Raw genomic sequence first — 19,861 nt, 5'->3', positions numbered from 1 at the left:
TGAATTCAGGATACTTGTATGCACACCCTTTTTTTTTTTTAATGTGCAATCACATAACTGGGCAGTAGCTAGGATTGCCAGACATCCGATTTTTGACAGGAACACCCAGTCGAAAGGGGAACCTGGTGGCTCCACTAAAAGTCCAGTTGGGCCGCTAAAAGTCCGCCATGGCGGCTCTGCACAGCTCCCAGAACATGTCTGGTATGTCCTTCTGGCTCCTACGCCGAGGGGCAGCCAAGGAGGGTTCTGTGTACTGCCCCAAGCACCAGCTCCCACAAACAAACTGTGGCCAATGGGAGCTGCGGGGGCGATGCCTGCGGGAGGAGGGACAGCACGTAGAGCCCCCCCCCCCGCCACCCCTCCACCTTGGAGCCAGAGAGCCATGTTGCAGTTTCCTGGGAGCCGCCTGAGGTCAACACTGCCCGGAGCCTGCACCCCGAACCACCCCCTCCCCCACTATGCCCAGCTCAGAACCCCCAATTTTCTCTTGGAGCCTACTCCCCCTTCCTCCCATGCTCTGAACACCTCGGCCCCAGCCCAGAACCCTCTTCTGCACCTGCCCCAACCCCTCATCCCTGGCCCCACCTCAGAGCACCCTCCCATACCCTGAAACTACTAATTTCTGACCCCGCCCCCCACTCCCGTCCTTGAAGCCTGTATCCCCTCCTGCAGCCTCAACCCCCTGCCTCACTCCCGTGCCCTCATCCATATGCTAAACCTCTCAGCTCCAGCCCAGAGCCTGAAGCACCAGCCAGCGTCTGAACCCGCAGCCCCCTCTTGCATCCCAAACCCCTCATCCCCCACACCCTCCCTGTCAGAGGCACCCCGCCCCCTGGCCCCAGCCAAAATGAGTGAGCGATGATGGTGGAGAGTGAGTGACCAGGGCCTGAGGTGGGCGGGGGGGGTGGGGAGGGGGGAATTGAGGGCCTGTGGGGCGGGGCCTCCGAGGAGGGGCAGAGCCTCATGGAAGGGGGCAGAGCTATAGTGTTCAGTTTTTCTGCAGTTAGAAAGCAGGCAACCCTAGCAGTAGCGCCTTCATGTTTGGCCACCCATTTGGCCGCACAAGTGGCTTTTTCCCCCAAATTAATACGATGTGGCATAATTCAGGACCCCTCTATGACAACATGGCCCTGTAGGAGCTAAAAGCACACCTGCCATCAAAATGCCCATGTTTGGCGTCCTAAGCATGGCAGAAAATGCAGCAGGGTGAGCGCAGGGCGGGGGCTGACCGAATGGCCGAGGAAGGCAATAGACGGTCTCCTATTAGCTTCATTGGACTTTGGCTTGGGCCACATGTGAGCAGTCTGTGGCCCTTGTGTTACGTGAAACAGTATCAATGCCTATCAGAGTTGAGGTATAGAATTACACAAGATAGGTAATATAAGTAGCGGAACAATAAATGCAGCCGTGCAAGGCTTAGGGCCTAATTGTTTTAAGGGTATTGTGCCGCATCAGCGAGGGTGACCAGACAGCAAATGTGAAAAATCAGGACAAGGGGTGGGGGTTAATAGGAGCCTACATAAGAAAAAGACCCCAAAATCAGGACTGTCCCTATAAAATCAGGACATCTGCTCACCCTAGCATCAGCTCCCATTATCTTGAGTTGGAGTGGCGAGTGCTCAGCCCCGCTGCAAAACAAGCTTTTAAACAGAATGGGTGCAATCCTTGTACCACTGATGTCAAAGAGAGTTTTGTCTGTGGGTATGGCAACAAAAAAGACCCACATCAGTGAGTCTCAGGTCAACAGACTTGGGCTTGTGCTGTGGGGTTAAAACCAGCAGTGTGAACACTTGGGTTTTTGCTGGAGCCCAGGGTCTGAAACCCAGCAAGTCGGGAGGTTCTCAGAATCAGCCCGAGCCCAACATCTGACTCTGAGACTCACTGATTTTATTGTTGTTTTTTGCTGTGTGGACATACGCGTAGACATCAGTGGCCGGGCTGTCACCCAAGCTCCCTAAGGCTATACTTACCCTCCACTGAACCTCTGTTGGTGGTACGGTTCTGATTCTCCCAGTCTGCTACCTGGTGTATTACTATATGTACAGAACTGGTAATGCCCTCTGTTTGCTCCTTCTTCCATCTCAGTCCTGCTAAAGGAATGCCTTCATCTCAGTTCCCCTGCTAGCACTCCTTTGCCTTGTCCACCATATGCCATGCGCTCCCTGATTGCGCTAGCTGGGGTCTCTTAAACTTGTCTACTACTCTACAAGTTTGTTCAGAGGATGCATGGCCTTGAGCCTGATCCAGATGTGACTGCATTAAGTAAAGCATTTAAATCTGCATTCTGGCCACTAACAACCCTCTTATTATTTGTCTTAATTATCTGTAAAGTACATTAAGATAATTGAAAGATACTATAGCAATTCCAGATTCTATTGTTGTTATTATTATCCATGACCACTTGAGATACAGATCAGTCCTAACCCTTAAGTTACCAAGTGATAAATTAAATGAAATGGAATGACTCCACAAAAACAAAAGGAGAGTGAAAAAGATGCCTTCGGTTTTATAGTCCTTTATTTTTTTAGTTGATCCTCCCATAATAATGTTCTGAAATGCATAACAGTTACATTGTACAAAGCATTTAAAGAAAGTACCTCAACTTGCCGATTATTTCAAAATGAGATTATAAACAAAAGGAAATAAATCTGGTCCCTCACTAAAAGGCAAAAAAACAAAACAAAAATAACTGAATACAGTCCGTTATTTATTTATTTTTTTAACGTAAGTTTGGAACACTTCATCTTACAAATAGGATTAACATGAACATAACATCACACAAGCTCGCAGACAACCAGCATAAAATATTGGGTACAGTTTTAATCAGAAGAATCATGCTTTCATGAAGAAATTATAACTGTTTATACAATTGAATCAATTTACTGTATTTAAAAAAAACTAATTCGCATCTATTAGTTATTTAGTTTCATTAAAAAGAAAAAAATAGGAATGTCAGAAAATTTCGAACACTGTTTTGCACTCCAATATACACAGATCAGTTCACCTCACTTGTTTTGAAGTACATGGGTGCCTACATCATAAAGTAGTGGGGGACTGGAGCAGTGCTGTTTAACATAGGAACAGTGCTATTTTAATCAACAAACAATTGTTTGCCAACAAATAAATACATGGTACACACAACACAAAAAAAGAAATTAGAGGAAACAAAACAACACAGCAACATGATTGTCTAAATTTAAAATGTCATTACAATGATTTGGCAAACATTGAACTAGTGGTACTGTTGATGAAATGGTCCTTTGACAGAAGTAGCTGAATGACTTAAACGTCTTTGAGTGGTGAACATTCATAGTTTACAATATACACAAACCTCTTATGTATTGTCTCTCAAAGTTTTTTTTTGTCTTTTCTTCTTTCTTTTTTTTTTTTCCACAATGCAGGTAAGAAGAAAAAATTACGGAGAGGATGAAATATTCCCTGTTATTGGTTTCTAATATTAATGATGGATAGTGTGCATATGATAGAACTACTTTCTTTCTTTGAAGGGTTAAAATGCATAAAGCTTTAATGAAGAGGATTTGTACATAAAAGCAACTGTTCCCAATCCTGTGTCAAACTATCTTATACAAAAAGAAAAACAATTCAGTTTCTATTTTAAAGGAGTGCCCATGTGTATCAATGCAGTCTTAACCCATCTGCCCCCACCCTCTCATGCCGGGTGAATTGGAAGACATTTTTCCCGGCCGAGGTTTACATAATCCACTGAAACTTTTTTTAAGTCGCATTGATCCTCCAGAAGTCAGCAGCTGCCTTTGCTGTGCAAAACAAAATATTGAGAATAAATAGTTTCTTTCTTTTTAAAATTATTCAGTTTAAGGTCATCAGACTTTAGATGAGTGACCCTGCAGATTTATAAGGCATTCTGCTCAGCAGTCTTTTAAATAGTCATATACGAAAGAGCCATGCTACTGGTTTGGACTTGGTCCCAATTCTTGGTAAGGTTTCACAATGTCATACATGACTAATGGACTGGATGGCACTGGATTCTGCGGCAGCTCTTGCCATACTGTGCCACATGTTGGGAGAATTGTGGGATGCAGAATGGAGAGAGTCCTTGTCAGAGAGAGAGAGCATCATAGCATATGCCTGAATGAGGAAACAAGAGAAAGAGAAAGTGGTAAACACTGCAGAATGCACTGCTTTGACATTAAACCATGTCACCTATATGGAAGCAGCCAAAATTTGATCCCTAGAGAGTATTTTGTATTCAGTGGAGGTCTAAATTTGGATTTATGTATACAACATCTGTTAGGTAAAGCTCTGCCAACCTTTCCTTTGACATTTTTTGACCCACTAATAGTAATAATTCTTTACCCTCATCATCCAAGGCTGACAAAGAATTTTAAAAACATTCAGTAGTAATTTCCTGGGTGGTTTCAAGTCAAGAACACAATGAAACCCCTTTTTAATTGCTTCCAAATAACATTAGAAACTGGGATTGAAATATCAGCCTAGCTAAACGCTGCTGAACAGAGAAATGCCATGTACATAGTGAGCAACGCCACTAGGAGGCGACAGTACCTCTGGCAACAGACCCATCCCTAGGGAAAGTTCACTAATTCTCTTGAGTGGTGCAGTCACACTAACTTGTGAAAATACATCTGGCCAAGTCCTCTCAGTTGTATTGGAGCACACCCACTGACTACAAGTGATGACTCCAGCAGGCTTGCACTGGTGTATCTGAGAGCAGAATCCCATTAATCACAGTGATGTAATCTCTGCATATGTATACAGGAATACATTACACAGCAACATACTGTTTTTTGAAAATATTCCATATACCTACATATCATGGGCCAGATCCTTAGGTTGATTACACCACCCAAGAATATGCCCCCCTCTTTAAAACAATCTGATATCCCATTTGCTCTGATAGTAACCACAGAATGGGGAGAGCAAATTTTCAGGGCTTACTGTGGATCAGGAGCACAAACCTTTCTGTTGTGATTAAGATGACTCTAGTTTACCTCACACCAGCAGGTCCATCTTTTGGATACTCAGTGACAATGAGCTTAAGCTGAATTAAGAATTTACCTGGGTCTTGGATTTCCTGTACAATGGTTGCTTTAGATCCTCTGGCAGGTGTGAAGTATTGAAAGCTGCCAGTTCAGCTTCAGTGTATTGATTTTCTTCCATTTTCCTCATTTTGAGGCTATCTGTGAAGTGCCTTATATGATCCAAAGCAGAGAGTCCAGTCTTGGTATACTCATCCTCTTTATACCTACAAAATGTGATGGAGCTTATGGGTTTTTGAATGTAATTAAAATCTTTTGCATGCCTCCAAAAAAGGTCTTCTTATAAGGGCTCACCAATATAAGGCTACTGCACACCAATTCTCATCTATTTAAGTCTGCTCTAAACTGCCTCACTTTTAACTTCACCAAAAATCATAAGCAGCTACAGTATGGTCCAGCAGGTAAGGATAACGGCATGGGACCATTGCACAAGTCACAGGCAGCTAGTAGGTGCCAGACAGCATATGCTACATGTTTATATATGTATCCGCTCTGGCCTGACAATCGCTCATAGCTCCCTGTGCCAATTATTTCTACTCTTAAAAGGAACCGATTGCCCAAAGGGGCTGAGGATAGGGCTGGTGTCAGCCAAATACAGGTGCACACTGACGTTGCTATTGGGGTTAGCTCATTAGGACTGTTTCCTAGCATGCTTGCCAGAATTTGGTCCTTGGAATGCTTGCACTGTTTTCTTTTTTTTCTTTTTTTTTTTTTTAAACTTTATTTAACTGTACCATTTAAAATACTAGGAAGAAACCAACCTGCCAGGGGAAGCCTTGCAGTTCATTTCCAAAGTACTTGTTTCTTCGTAGTCATCCTCAGGGCTCCCTTCATGTAGGTTACTTGTAACCGGTTCCTTGACTGGCTTCCCCGCAATTTCACTTTCTTCATCTTCCTCATCCATCACTGCTTCATCTTCTGCCTCTTCATCATCCAGCAAGTCCGAGTTCTGACTTGCCACCAATGCTTTCTCATCCTTAAAGTGGCTGCCATTCATTCTAAAAGAAAATAAAAATCAATCAATCGATGTATAATCAGGCTTATGAAATCATACCAAGTAGAGCTGAAAAAGACCTCTCCTGCTGCCAATGCAAAATGGTCCCTTCCAGCATGCTTTGTAGTGTTTTGTACTCTTTAGCTTTGAATATCAAGGAATTATTGTTGTGAATTCTGTTTAAAAAACAATGAAATATTATGGCCCAAACTGCATGGAATTCTACTCTTAGTTTTGGGAGCCCATCCCACTCCATTGTATACATAACCGTCAGGAGGTGTTTTCTGATGTTCTTTTTAATTTTTCCTGTCTTTCATTTAATCATAGTACTCCTACTTATACCAACTAGCCTTGGCAAAATAACCTAATGAATTTTAATGGGAGCTATAGAGGCTGAGAATCTGAATTTTTTAGAAATGGCCTCCAATAGTATGCTCACAATTTTGCAAAATCAAATGCAGGTGCAATATTTTCTACAATAAACTGTGCTCACAACTCCACTCATTAAGAAGCCCACTTATGTCACTGCACCCACAGATTATGCATGGCATCTGACTGGGTGCAACTGCAGGTACAAATAATTGTGCCTGCAGTTTAGCACCCACACTGAAGTCCAGGTGCAAAATTACACCCACAATTATGGGAGGCTGGATTGAAAGGTGGACAAAAATAATGGCTGATGGCAATAACGAAAAGGTCCCTTAATTCTCAATATCTAATGCAATGTTTTAAGTGAGAAGTGAAACCAATACTCTTATTTAAATAATAATTATAGCAATACACATTTTGAAAATTCAGACCTATCATTAAACTGTCTTGTGCTTTCAGAGCAGGTTCGCTCTTTAGGGCCTGTTACAGCATATTCTACAAAGGGTGCTAAGTTCATGCTGACCTATAGACTTGTACTCTGTAGCATGTTTGATTAAGGAGTTTTATCCTGTAGGATGCTGAGTAACTTTGGAGGTGCTCAACTTTTATTGACTTAAATGGGAGTTGAAGGTGCTCAGCTCTGCCACAAAAATGTATACATTGATACATGCTGAGCCATATATGCAGCTGGTGTAAACTGGCATAGCTCCATTGACGTCAGTGGACCTATGTCAACCTCTACTAACCTGTGTAGCTGGCCCAGTGTTTTTATGTAAGAAATAACACTGCACTGGTTGGCTCATTTATTGTTTTAATTGCATACGTGGCCCTTTGCCTTCCAAGAGTACAGCTATAAAAATGGAAACTTTGTTGTCTGCACAGAGTTAGCTTGAGAATATATGTGACTTAAACCATGCTGCATGATACAGAATATACTGAGAATTTTAACACAGGAAGATGCCTCATGAAAACACATTAGATATTGATTTGTTTGGTTTATTGTTATAACATCTTTACTTTCTTAACCAAAAGCTTTAGCACACCAGAAGCGGCCATGCCTGCTGGCTGCATTCCTCTAGGGTCATTGTGCTCCTGTATACGTGCAATGAGATTTAATCTATTTGCTGTCGCTTAGTTTTTCCAGGAAATCATCATATGGCTAACTCCTTCAAAACCCCACCGGGAATGATTCAGTAATTGTCCATGTCATGAATCATTGTCCCCACATAGTGGCCTTTATGGCATATAAAAAAGTTGTTCCAGTTGTGCCCGCCAATGGGTCAACATCCCCCACATCTCATCATCGACGCGACAGTAACCATTATCAACCGATATCACTCATATCTGACACCCTATTAAAAAAATCAGGAAGTGATCTATTTGCAACACAATGACAGAATCCCTGAGTTTGCACTGAGTCAAGATAGTTGAACTGTAACGGAAATAGGGGATAATTATTCAAATAGAGTCAAAGAACAGATATCTTTAACATCTTTTATCTAAGTATGATGATGACATGTTTTGGACAGACATAAGAAATTATTAATCATGGCTCCAGCTGACAACTTGCTAGTTATGCTAAATCAAGACTGTTAGAAATGAAAGGGAAATGGACTAAAACCAAAGTAACGAAAGCCATATGATTAAGAAAACAGATTCACTAATTTTGCTTTCAAGTGCAGTAATTTGCCAAGGATAAAACATCCATCAAAAATAGACTGAAGCCCTGAATTTAGAAAGGAAAAACTGTATGACCCATCAACCTTTTCTCTTTACTGCCTTCCTGTAGAGACATGTTGAGACCAGATGTGCAAAAAACAAACAAACAAACAAAAACCCCAACAACCCTCACTGCCGGTCAAGATGGAATGAAATTTGAATATGCATGTAATAATTTAATCAGTTGCCTTCATGAATATTTGTCTTACATCTACTATTGTTGATTCCAGCACAAAGACAAATTGGAAATTGAAAAGGGGGATGAACGTATTCACTATCAGCAAACAATTTCTGATATTGATAATCTGACGCAAATTAACTGAAAGAGGCAGACAAAGTTGGAGCCTTTATACTACTTCATAGAGTGTATGGTTCATATACATGCTCAATATGGTAGCCTTTAAAATTAGAAGCAGACAAGCTCTCTCATGACCTTTATGCTTAGCCATATTTTTATAGTAGCTGAACATTCTTAGAAGTTGTTATCTGTTCCTTATTTATAGTTCCTTATAGTTAAGGAAAAATTAGATTTACATATGCACTTAAATCATACCCTGACAGAAAGAAAGTCTCATATGGCTAGAGTAGTGTGAGCTACTTATTACTAGTAGTTGTACTACTGACTTCATGGTAGTGAGCACTTTACCTGGCAGTAAGTGTATGCAGGACTGGCCCCTTAGTAATGGCCTTGCATTTGTACTGAGGAATTAAATTTAACTTCTTCCACTTTGTTATTTGCCCATTTACCTTTAGATTACAATGTTCTTTCTAATCCTCTCCACACATGGCTGTCAATGCTGTAGGGTCTGTGATTTTCAGTGAATTCAAAATGGAGGCAATTTATAGTATGCTTACGTGGACAGGAGAATTGGTGTATGGTAGCTTTAAATTGGGAAGCCCTCATAAAAATAGACAGCCACCCATTAAAAAGATGTTTCCTGATGCCTAGTATTTGCTGTACTCAGGGATTTTGCTGCCTATCACCAGATGATGTGCTCTGGTCTGTATGTATACAACTAAAGTTGTGACATGCTCATTTGAACATACGCCTTTGTTTCCAGGCTTTTGTTTATTCATCTAGGTTGGTGTCAGCACAATTGTTTTGCTAAACTGATTATATGACAATTGTGACAGCAAGGATGCTAAAATTAGTTCTGGTTCAACTCAGCCAACTTCCTTTTTACAGTATCCATAATACTCAAAATAGCAGTCATGGGAAAATGAATTGGGAAAGGAACATAGTCATCTTCAGGAGCTGTCTTACTACAGTGACATCTTACCTTTCTTCCGAATTTCTTGGGGATTGGTTATTGTGGTTGCTGTTGCCGATGAAATTCCGAATTTCTGTGAAATAAGAATCCTCTTTGTCATCCAGAATTGCCCCCGTGCTTTCAAGTTCTGAGTGAGGTGAAGATGTTGCAGTACCTTCAAGAAGGTAAAATTGGGGAGAGGATTGGTCATTTGCATTTTTCATCCATTTAATCCTTTACAAACTAATTTAAAAATAAAATTTTCATGTGCATCATTTTAGGACAGCTGCCAATATGAAACCCCTAAGACAGTTTTCAAAATAGTCTGTGTGTGTGTATGTATTTCACATTTTGGCTGACCACTTTCAAACATTATTTAAACTTCATAACACCCAGTGAGGGAGGGAAGTATTATTAACTCCATTTTACAGATGGGTCAGCTGAGACACAGAGAAATTAAGGGCTAAATCTTGTTTGCATTGAAGTCTATGGCAAAGCTCCCAGGGACTCCAAGATTGTGTCTTAAGTCAGTGGTTCTCAAACTAGGGCTGCTGCTTGTTCAGGGAAAGCCGCTGGCGGGCCGGGCTGGTTTGTTTACCTGCCATGTCCACAGGTTCAGCTGATCGCGGCTCCCACTGACCGCAGTTCACCGTTCTCCGTGCTGGCCGCCCTTCCTGCAGCCCCCATTGGCCTGGAGCAGCGAACCGTGGCCAGTGGGAGCCGCAATCGGCAGAACCTGCGGTCGCGGCAGGTAAACAAACCGGCCCGGCCTGCCAGGGGCTTTCCCTGAACAAGCGGCAGCCCTAGTTTGAGAACCACTGCCTTAAGTGACGTGCCCAGTATCACACAGTGAATCAGTGACAGACAGACAAGTTCTGTGCTGTAATCATTAGAAAAAACAATGCTGGTTCCCACCTTCTCAGGGACATACCTTATTACAAACAGGGGTGATTTGCTTGTTTAAGCCTGCCAGTCTACCTGACTGCACAAGTGAGGCAGATACAAAGCCTTTAAATAAATGTTGGTGATAGGCTGTTACTCAGAACTGGTGGGCTTTAGCCCTGTCCCTTCCAGCCACTGTTTTTAGTTGAGTCCATTGCATATGTTTCCAAAAGGGCTGGAGGCTGAGGTCTAAGAAAGGAGTCTAGTAATTTACTCATTATCAGACTCATATGAGAGGAGCAGCAGGGCCCAATTCTCTGCATGGGAAATAGTTAGACATTGGATTTCAATGTAATTCATGGATAGTGGACATTTGGTAGAACTTTAAGTCTAAAGGGCTGATGTAAAAGGCAGCCACAAAGACAGCTTGCATACTGGGTGTTATTTCTCTGGTTTACATTCGTAGCAGTTGCCTTTACCAAAAATTTCAGTGTCTTTCTTTCCTGTCGCCCTGTAGCATCAGTAATGTCAGTAAATAAACCTGCGTGTTAGACCCGGAGTTTCAAATGGAACATAATCTTACCTCCTGGTTCTGGACTATAGTTTTGAAAATGCACATCACAGATATAGTTACTGAGGTCTATAATTGGATAACACCCAGGAATACCAATGAGAGGCATCTATATGCATCAAGGAAAAGACAATCCCTGCATTTGATACATGTGTTTGATTATTTCTAGTTAGGTAGATAATGAATTAAAGAGAATGCAGATAGGCATTTTAAAAATGTCTACAGATTTCTCAACCAAGTGTTATGCACTGTCTCACTATCCCCTTCCTCCCCCCACCCCAGTGCTACTTTCATGGCCCATGAAATCCTCAGATGTGGCTCTCTTGATTTTGTGGGGGACCTGGTCCAATTTGCGGCAGTGGGGACAGGAGGAGAGAGGCTCCACTGGTGAGAGCTGCTGGTGGTCTGAAAATTTTAGGGGATGGCAAGAATAACCTTGAAGGCACTCCCCAGAATTCTAAGGCAAGGCCTTCTGCTGACAACAGTGTGATCATGGAGGTTGCATGAAAAATCATTTTGCAGGCCAAAAATACTATGGCTGGCTTGAAAAAAAAACCCATAAAATTGCATTAAATTATAAAAAGAAAAAAAATCTATGCCTCTTGAAAATCACTGGGATTGGTGCTCCTAAATCATTTAGGTACTTTTGAAAATCACACTCCCAATACCCAGAAGCTGAGAACAAATGGTGCATATTTCACAAAGCCAGTGTTGAAAATGAGCAGGAAGTACTTGTATATTAACACTGGATAGCTCTCTGGTGCAGTGAAAGGGGAAAATGATTACATACCAGACATGTTCCCATTCTCATGCTTTTTTAAATGTCTGTCTAGATTGGTTTGTTGACCAAAACACCTGTCACATAAGTGACATTTGAATGGCTTCTCCTTATTGTGGATGTTACGGACGTGCCTCTGCAGGTTAGACGATATGCTAAAAGATCTGTCACAGTATTTGCATCTAAAAAGAAACAAGAGGAAAAGAAATTGTTTATTAGTAACTGGAATAATAATCAGAATAAAGGGGAAAAAGCATTTCACAAAATGATTGTTCAAAACACACTTCAGACCCTAAATTCTCCCCTTTTTTCTTCTTTTCTGGATTTGCTGATAACTATTGACTCGATCCCACTCCAATTGCAGTCAAAGGCAAAGCTCTCGTTGACCTAAATGGACCAGGGTGGCACCCGAGGGGCCCAATTCTCTGCTTCTTCACAGAGCTTTTAGACCGGTGGAACTCCACTGACTCGTGACCTACAGGTGCAATTCAGCGAAGTGCTGAGTAGCCTTAACATACACTGTAGCTAAAAGGAATTGCGGTTGAGCTTGCTCAGCACCTCGCATTTAGGAAGAGGCATAATATTTCCAATTTAACTGCATCGAATTAGTTAGCATAATTGATTCCCATGTATTTAAAAGTATTGCCTGCAAAGTTGAGGAGTCTGAAAAACAGTAGAGCATAATGCTATTGTTTCATGTGCTGCCAATACAATACAATTAAACACTTTTGAAAAAAAACATGAAACAAATTCCTTTTAATACTCAAATAAGGTAAAAGAGGCCACTTTGTCTTTGCAAAATTATCCTGTGTGATTACATCTTTTTTTGAGGAATTAGTTTGCTCAGTTGCTAATCCCAAAGGAAATTCAGTTATCTTCCAAAAACCAGCAATAAACAATCCAGATCTTTAATACCGTGCCAATGTGGGTAGTTTAGTCTATCACTCTGGTACCAGAGGCATCAATTTTCCTACTCTGTAGTGATTTGGAGTCCCTAAAGCCTTTACTGCATTGCTCTTTAAGCCATTACTAAGACATACTCTAACTGTTCCAAATTCTCTTTCTGGCAACTAGCCAATAGTCTTCATCACCCTCGTTTTTCAATCGTCTTACTTTTCCTGTGCTTCAAAACATGTCCATTACACTCTGAACAGCGTCAGTTTTTCAGTGCAGAAATTGTCCATTATGCTTCTAATTGTTTCTGGCTTTTATGTGGTGGACAAGCGTAACATGCTTCAAGATGCAGCTTCAGTCATGAATAAAATTAGATGCAAATCCCATTTCCCAAAAAGACTCCAGGAAGAAAAATTCATCACAAACAATGAGCTTTTTCAGCTCTTTACAGGTTCTTAAGTGCACAAATTTGTGTGTTTGTTTTATTGGAACATGACTTGGCTTCCTTCCAACTGATTTTCAATGAATATTTCATTTTCAATAAGCTAACGCTTCAATTCTCATTTCTACATATGCATAACTATCATGGATATTAATAGCAGCTACACATGCTTGTCAACAAGGGAGTAAAGCCAACTATGTTTCTGGTAATTATACATAGTTCAGAAAGAATTCAAATTAGACAGGAAGTAAATTTATACACCAACATCTTTGAAACTGTTTTTTGTTTTAAATCACATAATCTAAGGAGCACCTGAATTAAACATAAACACTACAAATAATACTGCTGTGTTTTTAGGCTGGGATTTACAGACGTGCCCAAGTGATTTAGGAGTATGACTTCCATTGAAAATCAATGGGACTTATGCACCTCCCTCACTTAAGCATTTTTGAACCACCTATCCTCAAATGTCAGTCATGTGCAGTGGGTGGGATTCTGTTACCACTGACATCAATGGGATCAGAGTTAGACCGATCTACCTGTTGTGTATCTAAATAGGTACATCTACTAAGGGCCTGAACCTGAGATGCAGGGCACCTGTAACACCCGCTGAAGTCAAGGGGAAAGTCAGCACCAATCCAGATCAGGTCCATCCATAATAAGATCTTTGGAATGTATTTATTATGGATGAATTCTGAAATAATCATATCATCTTACATTTAATACAGCACTTTTTATTCTGCAAGATCCCAAAGCAATTACAAAAATTTGAATGTGGGATACAGGAATCTTCTTACTCACAACTGAGATACTTCTACCTCTGGGGTGGAACATGGAACGGTTTTGGTGTTGTCTAGACCAGGATGAAAAGTTTTGCTGTTGTCTAGACCAGGTGCTGTTTGTTTTAAAAACATGTTTTAACTAATGAGTTTTAAATCCTCTATGTAGCCAGAGTACGTTGTATTTTAATATGTGTTTGCTGGTCAAGGTGATCCCACTCTCTGTTGCAGTAGTTACCACAGGTTTCTGCGTATCTGTGCAGTGGTCACTGATCATTCCTGAGACTACCTATACCTCACCATGAGCTCCCTCTTAGAATTGCCTAAAAATATGGCTCTTGTCACACTCAAGGGGTCGTACAGCCCGTCTTCATGGATTCTCCAGTACTTGTCCCTTCCCATACAGTTCTACATTATTTGGGGCCTGCTTATGCAACGGGATGTGGAGGAGGATTTTGACCAGAGTTTGTAAAGTGCTTTGAAATAAAAAGTGCAATATATATAATTGCAGCTATTACTTTCCCCCATCCACCACCCTGCACACATACAACCTTTAGAAAGCTATACGTGGTAAATATCACATGGTTTTTCATGGGCATCCTGCAATACAACTGTAGTTAGATATAATCTTGATTCTCAAGGAAGAACGAAAAGCTTATGGAAAGTTTATTTGGACCAACATTACAGCTGGTAAGGAGCAAAATAATGCCACTGGGGTCAAAGTGGCATTCCCTCCCTACCCTCAAGTTAGGCCAGGTGCATTAGAAGGGCCTTTGTCTTCCACTAACACACCAAGCACATAGCACATTGCTGAAGGCAGGGCACTAGGCTGGATTGATTACTGGTGTGCTCTGTAGTTACAACAGCCAGTTTCTTCTCTGGATAAGAGATCCTATAGGAGATCCTATTTCTGTGCATTAAGGCAAGTGGGAGAGTCTCTGCAGTCAGGAATAAAGTCTATCATATTGTCAAAGAATTTTCAAGAACTTCATGTCTTCAAGTCCCTACCCCACACCCTGCTTGTAACATCTACCAAAAAGGAGCTGAGCTTTGAGACTCTCATCAAGAAGTGGCGTTATAATGGAGGTAAATATCCTTCCTCAACCCTACCTTGTGAGTGAACATGCCCAGATAGAGTTGGGAGCCAAGGTAGCTTTAAATTAGACCACTGCCTCACAGACCCTTAAAATTAGTGGAGTGTCATTGCATACATAGGAAGGAGAGGGAACATCAAATTTCCTAATTCTGCACACACCAACCAGCAAATAATACTATGAACAAAATTAAAAACATTTCCTAATAATGATACTCAGAATCCCAGTGTTTTACAGACTAATTTATCCTTACCACACCTCTGTGAAGGAGGCAAGTACTATTGTACCTATTTTTCAGATTGGGAAACTGAGGCACAGAGATGGTTAGGGCTGAGATTTTCAAGTCGCCTTGACACACAGTTCCCATTGAAATTAATAGGAGATGTCTAAATCTTCAAGACAGCTTTGAAAATCTCTCCCTAAGGGTATATCTACACTGTGATAAAAAGCCTGCAGCACTGAGTCTCAGAGACTGGGTCAGTTGACGTGCGGTTACAGGGCTTAAGTTACAGGTTGAGAAAATTGCAGTGGAGACTGTACCACTGACTCATGGGCTCAGAGGGCCCATAGCCTGAATGCCTACGCTGCAATTCTACAGCCCAGCAGCCCAAGCCCTGCAAGCCCAAGTCAGCTGACCTAGACTCTGTGACTCACTGCCTTGGTTTTTTTATCTCAGTGTAGACATGTCCTAAGTGTCTCTCCCAAAGGAACTGTAGGCCTGATCCAAAACCTACTGAAGTCAATGGAAAGAATCCCATTGATTTCAATGAGCCCGTAATGAGTCAGTGCCAGTGAGTCAGTCAGGGGACAAAACACAATACTGAACTCCCATTCCCCTGCTGTAAACACTAGGCCATGCTCATGACCACAAACACATTTTATTATACCTGTAAGGCTGCTCTCCAGTGTGCGTCCTCAGGTGACGTGTTAAGTTAGCCGATCTTGGGAAAATCTTGCCACAGTATCTATGATTAGAAAACAGTTTCTATGACAAAGTCATCGCAGTTGACATTATTTCACTGTGAACTGCATAATGCACCAGACACATAGCCATAATTTAATCAATCCTGTATGGTACTGGGATTTCTTAGGCATTTAAAAAATTCAACGAAGGCATCACAGAAATATAAATAACCCATGAATGAAGCCTGAATTACTGGCACTTGCTAGATTTCCTTGCACATAAGCAAGCAATTTATGCAAACAGACATTAGTTTTAATTACCTTCCAAAATTCTAATCTTATTAATTCTATATCTTTCACATTTATGTTTTGGAAGCCTGAAAATCTGTTATTCAAGGCTTGGAATTCTGATTTGAAGTAAGGAGATTCAATTCTTTCCATTTATTCTATGTGTCAGCAAATGTGACATCGTTCTGTGCATTGAATAGGATCAGAGCAGACAAGATTCAAAGACCTAATCCATCAAGGTATGTTTCTATAACAACTTGTCTTGAAAGGTGACATGTTTTCAAAAAGATCAGATAAACTGATATGCCAGTGTCAAATACCCTAGCATTCTAGAGATGATATAGAGACTTAAATAAGGCAATTTTAAAAATCATTCCACCATTTCCCTAATATTTCACAGGGAACAATAAAACCTTCTCAAGGCTCCCAGGTAGCATTCCAAGAAACAGCATGATTAGAACAGTTACATTAAGGACCTTCAGCCCAATCTTGCATGGTAATAAGCACTCTCAACTCCCTCTGAAGGTAATGTGAGTTACAGGTGCCATGCATAAAGGATGCATGCAGAAGCTTTCAGGATTTGGCCCTCCATTTTTAACATACAGTTTATTATTTCATACCAACCATGACTATACAAGCATGACCCTGATCCTTCTCACATTGACAAAATTCTGATTGACTTCATTCATACGTGCAATGACTATGAACTTATAGTTTTTGTTCAGATTGTAAACATATGTCCTTATAATTCATATATTTTGTGAAAGATCCCTTCTGACATTAGAGGCAGATGGTCTGAGGAAAGCAGCCCTGTAGCCTGTGATCAGAAAAATTAATAGTGAAAGCGCATTTATTAATATAAAGGTGATGAGGAAATTTGGGAACAAGCTTGTTTATGCAATATTTTCAGCCTCATTTATCAAACTCGAGTGATGTAGGACAAATTCCTCATATAATAACAAAAAACAAAACACTGTTTCTATGTTTGACTGAATAAAGAGCACTTTGAAATACTATAGACCTTCCATGATCTCTATTAATCATCCAATCAGGAGTAATTTCTAAAGTAAACAACAGCGTCTTTTGAAAGCAGAGAGGAGATGTTAGGAGACCCTGTCATGATTAGCTCAGCAATTACCTGCAGGTATAGCGTTCCTTGCCCTTCCTCAGGAGGTTTTCTGGTAGGGCACTCGGTGGGGCTCGGAAGTTAAACATGGAAGGGACAGATTGTATGAGTTCACTAGCTTCTGGTTTCAGGGCACTAAAACTCTCTAGTTTTTCAGCCATGTTTTCTATAGCTGACATCTGCAAGAGGAAAAGGAAAAAGGAAAACATATCACAGTGAAGGTGCTCTTTTTCTGTACAGATCATTCGAAACACAAAGAACTCCATTCAAAAAATGACTGTGCATAGAAAACTATTCTGGTTTTTCACTCTGTGAGTAGGACAAAGTGATGGAAAACTATGTTATCACAGTTTGAATAACACAAGTAACTTTTACTGACAGTAGATCACTCCGCAGCAGTGATGATGTTGTACCTGACAGTTCCTGTTCATCTAGCAGATCATGTTTCCTAATCTCCGTACATGCTAATAAATAACTAATTCTACATGAGAGCTACACTAATTGGTATGAAGACTTATAAAATATTTACATTCAAATACTTTTTTTTTTTGCACTACAGTGTAGATTCCTATGCTTTTCTGCTACATTGTTTTAATGTTCTTGTTCCTATAGTAATTATTTGTAAACTCTGTATAAGGCAGATCCTACACTTGGGCTTGATCAAGTAAAAATAATGGGTGATCTGGAGTTGTCCTATGGCAAGGATTCTTGTTCCCACTGAAATCAGCTGGAATTTTGCCACTAACTTGAATGGGAACAAGACCTGGCTTTACATGCACATACCACAAAAAGGATAGGCTGTCTAAAAATGATCACTTGGAGAAGCTGGGTCTTATTGGAAAGTACCTGTAGCTGGTAGCGGAAGGATTCTTTTTAAGTTAGCACCTGCAATTTTCAGATATAAATCTGACCCAGTGTATACACTATGACCTTGAAGATAGCAAGTCACATTCGGATTTGAATTACATGGTGTAAATCCAGAATTAAGGGGAATTACACTCTCTAATCTAAAGGAGGGCAGAATTAGCCTCATAGGCCACAGGTGTTTACAAGCCTGATAGATCAGTTCCCATTAAGCAGGAACTGATATATACTGTGATCTCTAGGCAAAATTTATTTTTTCCCCCACTGTTTAGGGATTTCTTTCTTAGCGTTCTAATCTCATATGCTAGCTGGTTTGACTGCCCTCACTCCATTCATTAAAAAATATTCTGTAATAATACTCAAAAAGCACAATGGCCAACTTTTTCAAAAGTGATTTTGGATGCCCAACCTTAGACACCTTAAAGGAACCTGATTTTCAGAGTGTGGGTGCTCAGCACTTTCAGGCCACTTGAAGATGTCTCAGGTTTGGCCCCTCAGAAAATTACCCCAAATCACCTGTCACGTTTGGAAACCTTAGCAACACTGCAGAGTTACTGTAGAACATGGTAACACTTGAAAATAAGAGTTCCCTCATCTCATTTCCCCCTCAAAAATCACAGTGCTCCAACTCAAGATTATAGGAGGCATGCCACTATGCAGTCTTCTGAGAAAACTGACAGAATAGAAGCTAAAGAAAAAAGCCTACACATTTTACAAAGAAGGAGAAAGTTACTTTAAAGCTCTTAAGACTAATTCTCCTCTCTCTTCCCACAACATAAATAAAAAAAAACATTTCTAGTGAAATCAATGGAATTACACTATCCCAGTGTAATAACCCATGTCGGCCTCATTATCCAATGTTTAATAGTAGCTTACTACATGAGTAATGCCACTGAAGCTAACTGATACTAAGGATGAGCAAGAGTTGCAGAAGGATCTGATTTGCCTCTCAAACAGACTGGGGTAACTCCACTGCGTTAAGAGGAGATACTCCTGATTTACACTGGAGTAAGGGAGGGCAGAATCTGGCTCACAATGTGCAAGGAGATTATTTTTCATAATACAACATAGGATTAATAAAGTAATATTCAAGAGATAGAATATTTTTCATGGAACCTTCCTCTAAAGTCTGTGGCGTGATTGGTCTGATTTTGATGCTTTTGTTACAAAAAAAAATTGTTGCTTGAAATGACTATTCATGTTCTGGTTAGCTCAGGGTTTTTGGGTTTGTTTTGTTTTTCCCTTTGCCTCATAGCCTGCCCTCTCATTTCATGCTCAGACTCCTAATGCGCACTACAAATTGCAATGTACAGGGTACCACTGCCAATTTGCCAAATGTCTTTCATCAAACATGGTGCAAAAAATCACAGAGGGAAGTCAAGATACATTTACTTGTCAGGCAACGAATGTGAAAGCTCTGAGAGGCAGTAGGGGCTGTAAGCTCTGGGGTTTGATTCATAATCACTCAGCTGCTAAAACATTCTCCATAGATGCAAGTGGACAGCACATTTGTCAATATGAAGGATTTTGACATGTACTGATCACAGGGCTGAGATATGTAATGATGCTGCTTCTGGGATAGGAGGTAATTCTGTCCCAGCAGAGCAATGTCATTATCAACCCATACAGCTCAACATCACGATATATTTATTTTGATACCTCTTCATATTCTTCTTTACTCAGAATCGATTCTTAAAGCATTTATGATTGTATTTCCACTACTTTAATTCCTTCTAATTGTTCCTGGCAAGTAACCATTCTGATATTTACTATTGCAGAGAATAGATGGCTTGAATGAAAAAATAACCTTTGGCCTTCTGGCTGATTATCACTGACAAGACAGTGCATGGGTTATGATAGTACATATTTATG

General features: G+C 40.7%; 1 protein-coding gene across 13 annotated transcripts in view; it reads right to left on the bottom strand.

Annotated features, from left to right (window-relative positions):
- Positions 1 to 2,499: 2,499 nt before the first annotated feature.
- The window catches only part of MECOM (MDS1 and EVI1 complex locus), a 445,868-nt gene continuing 428,506 nt past the window's right edge, over positions 2,500 to 19,861 (bottom strand). For all 13 annotated transcript variants that reach the window (XM_043522424.1, XM_043522423.1, XM_043522430.1 and 10 more), the window contains 7 exons: positions 17,138 to 17,304; positions 15,696 to 15,773; positions 11,612 to 11,781; positions 9,399 to 9,543; positions 5,798 to 6,034; positions 5,056 to 5,242; positions 2,500 to 4,107 (listed from right to left, as the gene is read on the bottom strand). In XM_043522424.1, the coding sequence (XP_043378359.1) occupies positions 3,973 to 4,107; positions 5,056 to 5,242; positions 5,798 to 6,034; positions 9,399 to 9,543; positions 11,612 to 11,781; positions 15,696 to 15,773; positions 17,138 to 17,304 (1,119 nt within the window). In that variant the 3' untranslated portion in view covers positions 2,500 to 3,972. The remainder of the gene's footprint in view (positions 4,108 to 5,055; positions 5,243 to 5,797; positions 6,035 to 9,398; positions 9,544 to 11,611; positions 11,782 to 15,695; positions 15,774 to 17,137; positions 17,305 to 19,861) is intronic.

The sequence above is a fragment of the Chelonia mydas genome, chromosome 9, assembly GCF_015237465.2.
Source record: "Chelonia mydas isolate rCheMyd1 chromosome 9, rCheMyd1.pri.v2, whole genome shotgun sequence".
NCBI lineage: Eukaryota > Metazoa > Chordata > Testudines > Cheloniidae > Chelonia > Chelonia mydas.
The sequence above is the reverse complement of the archived record's forward strand: the minus strand, read 5'-3'. Positions and strand labels throughout refer to the sequence as shown.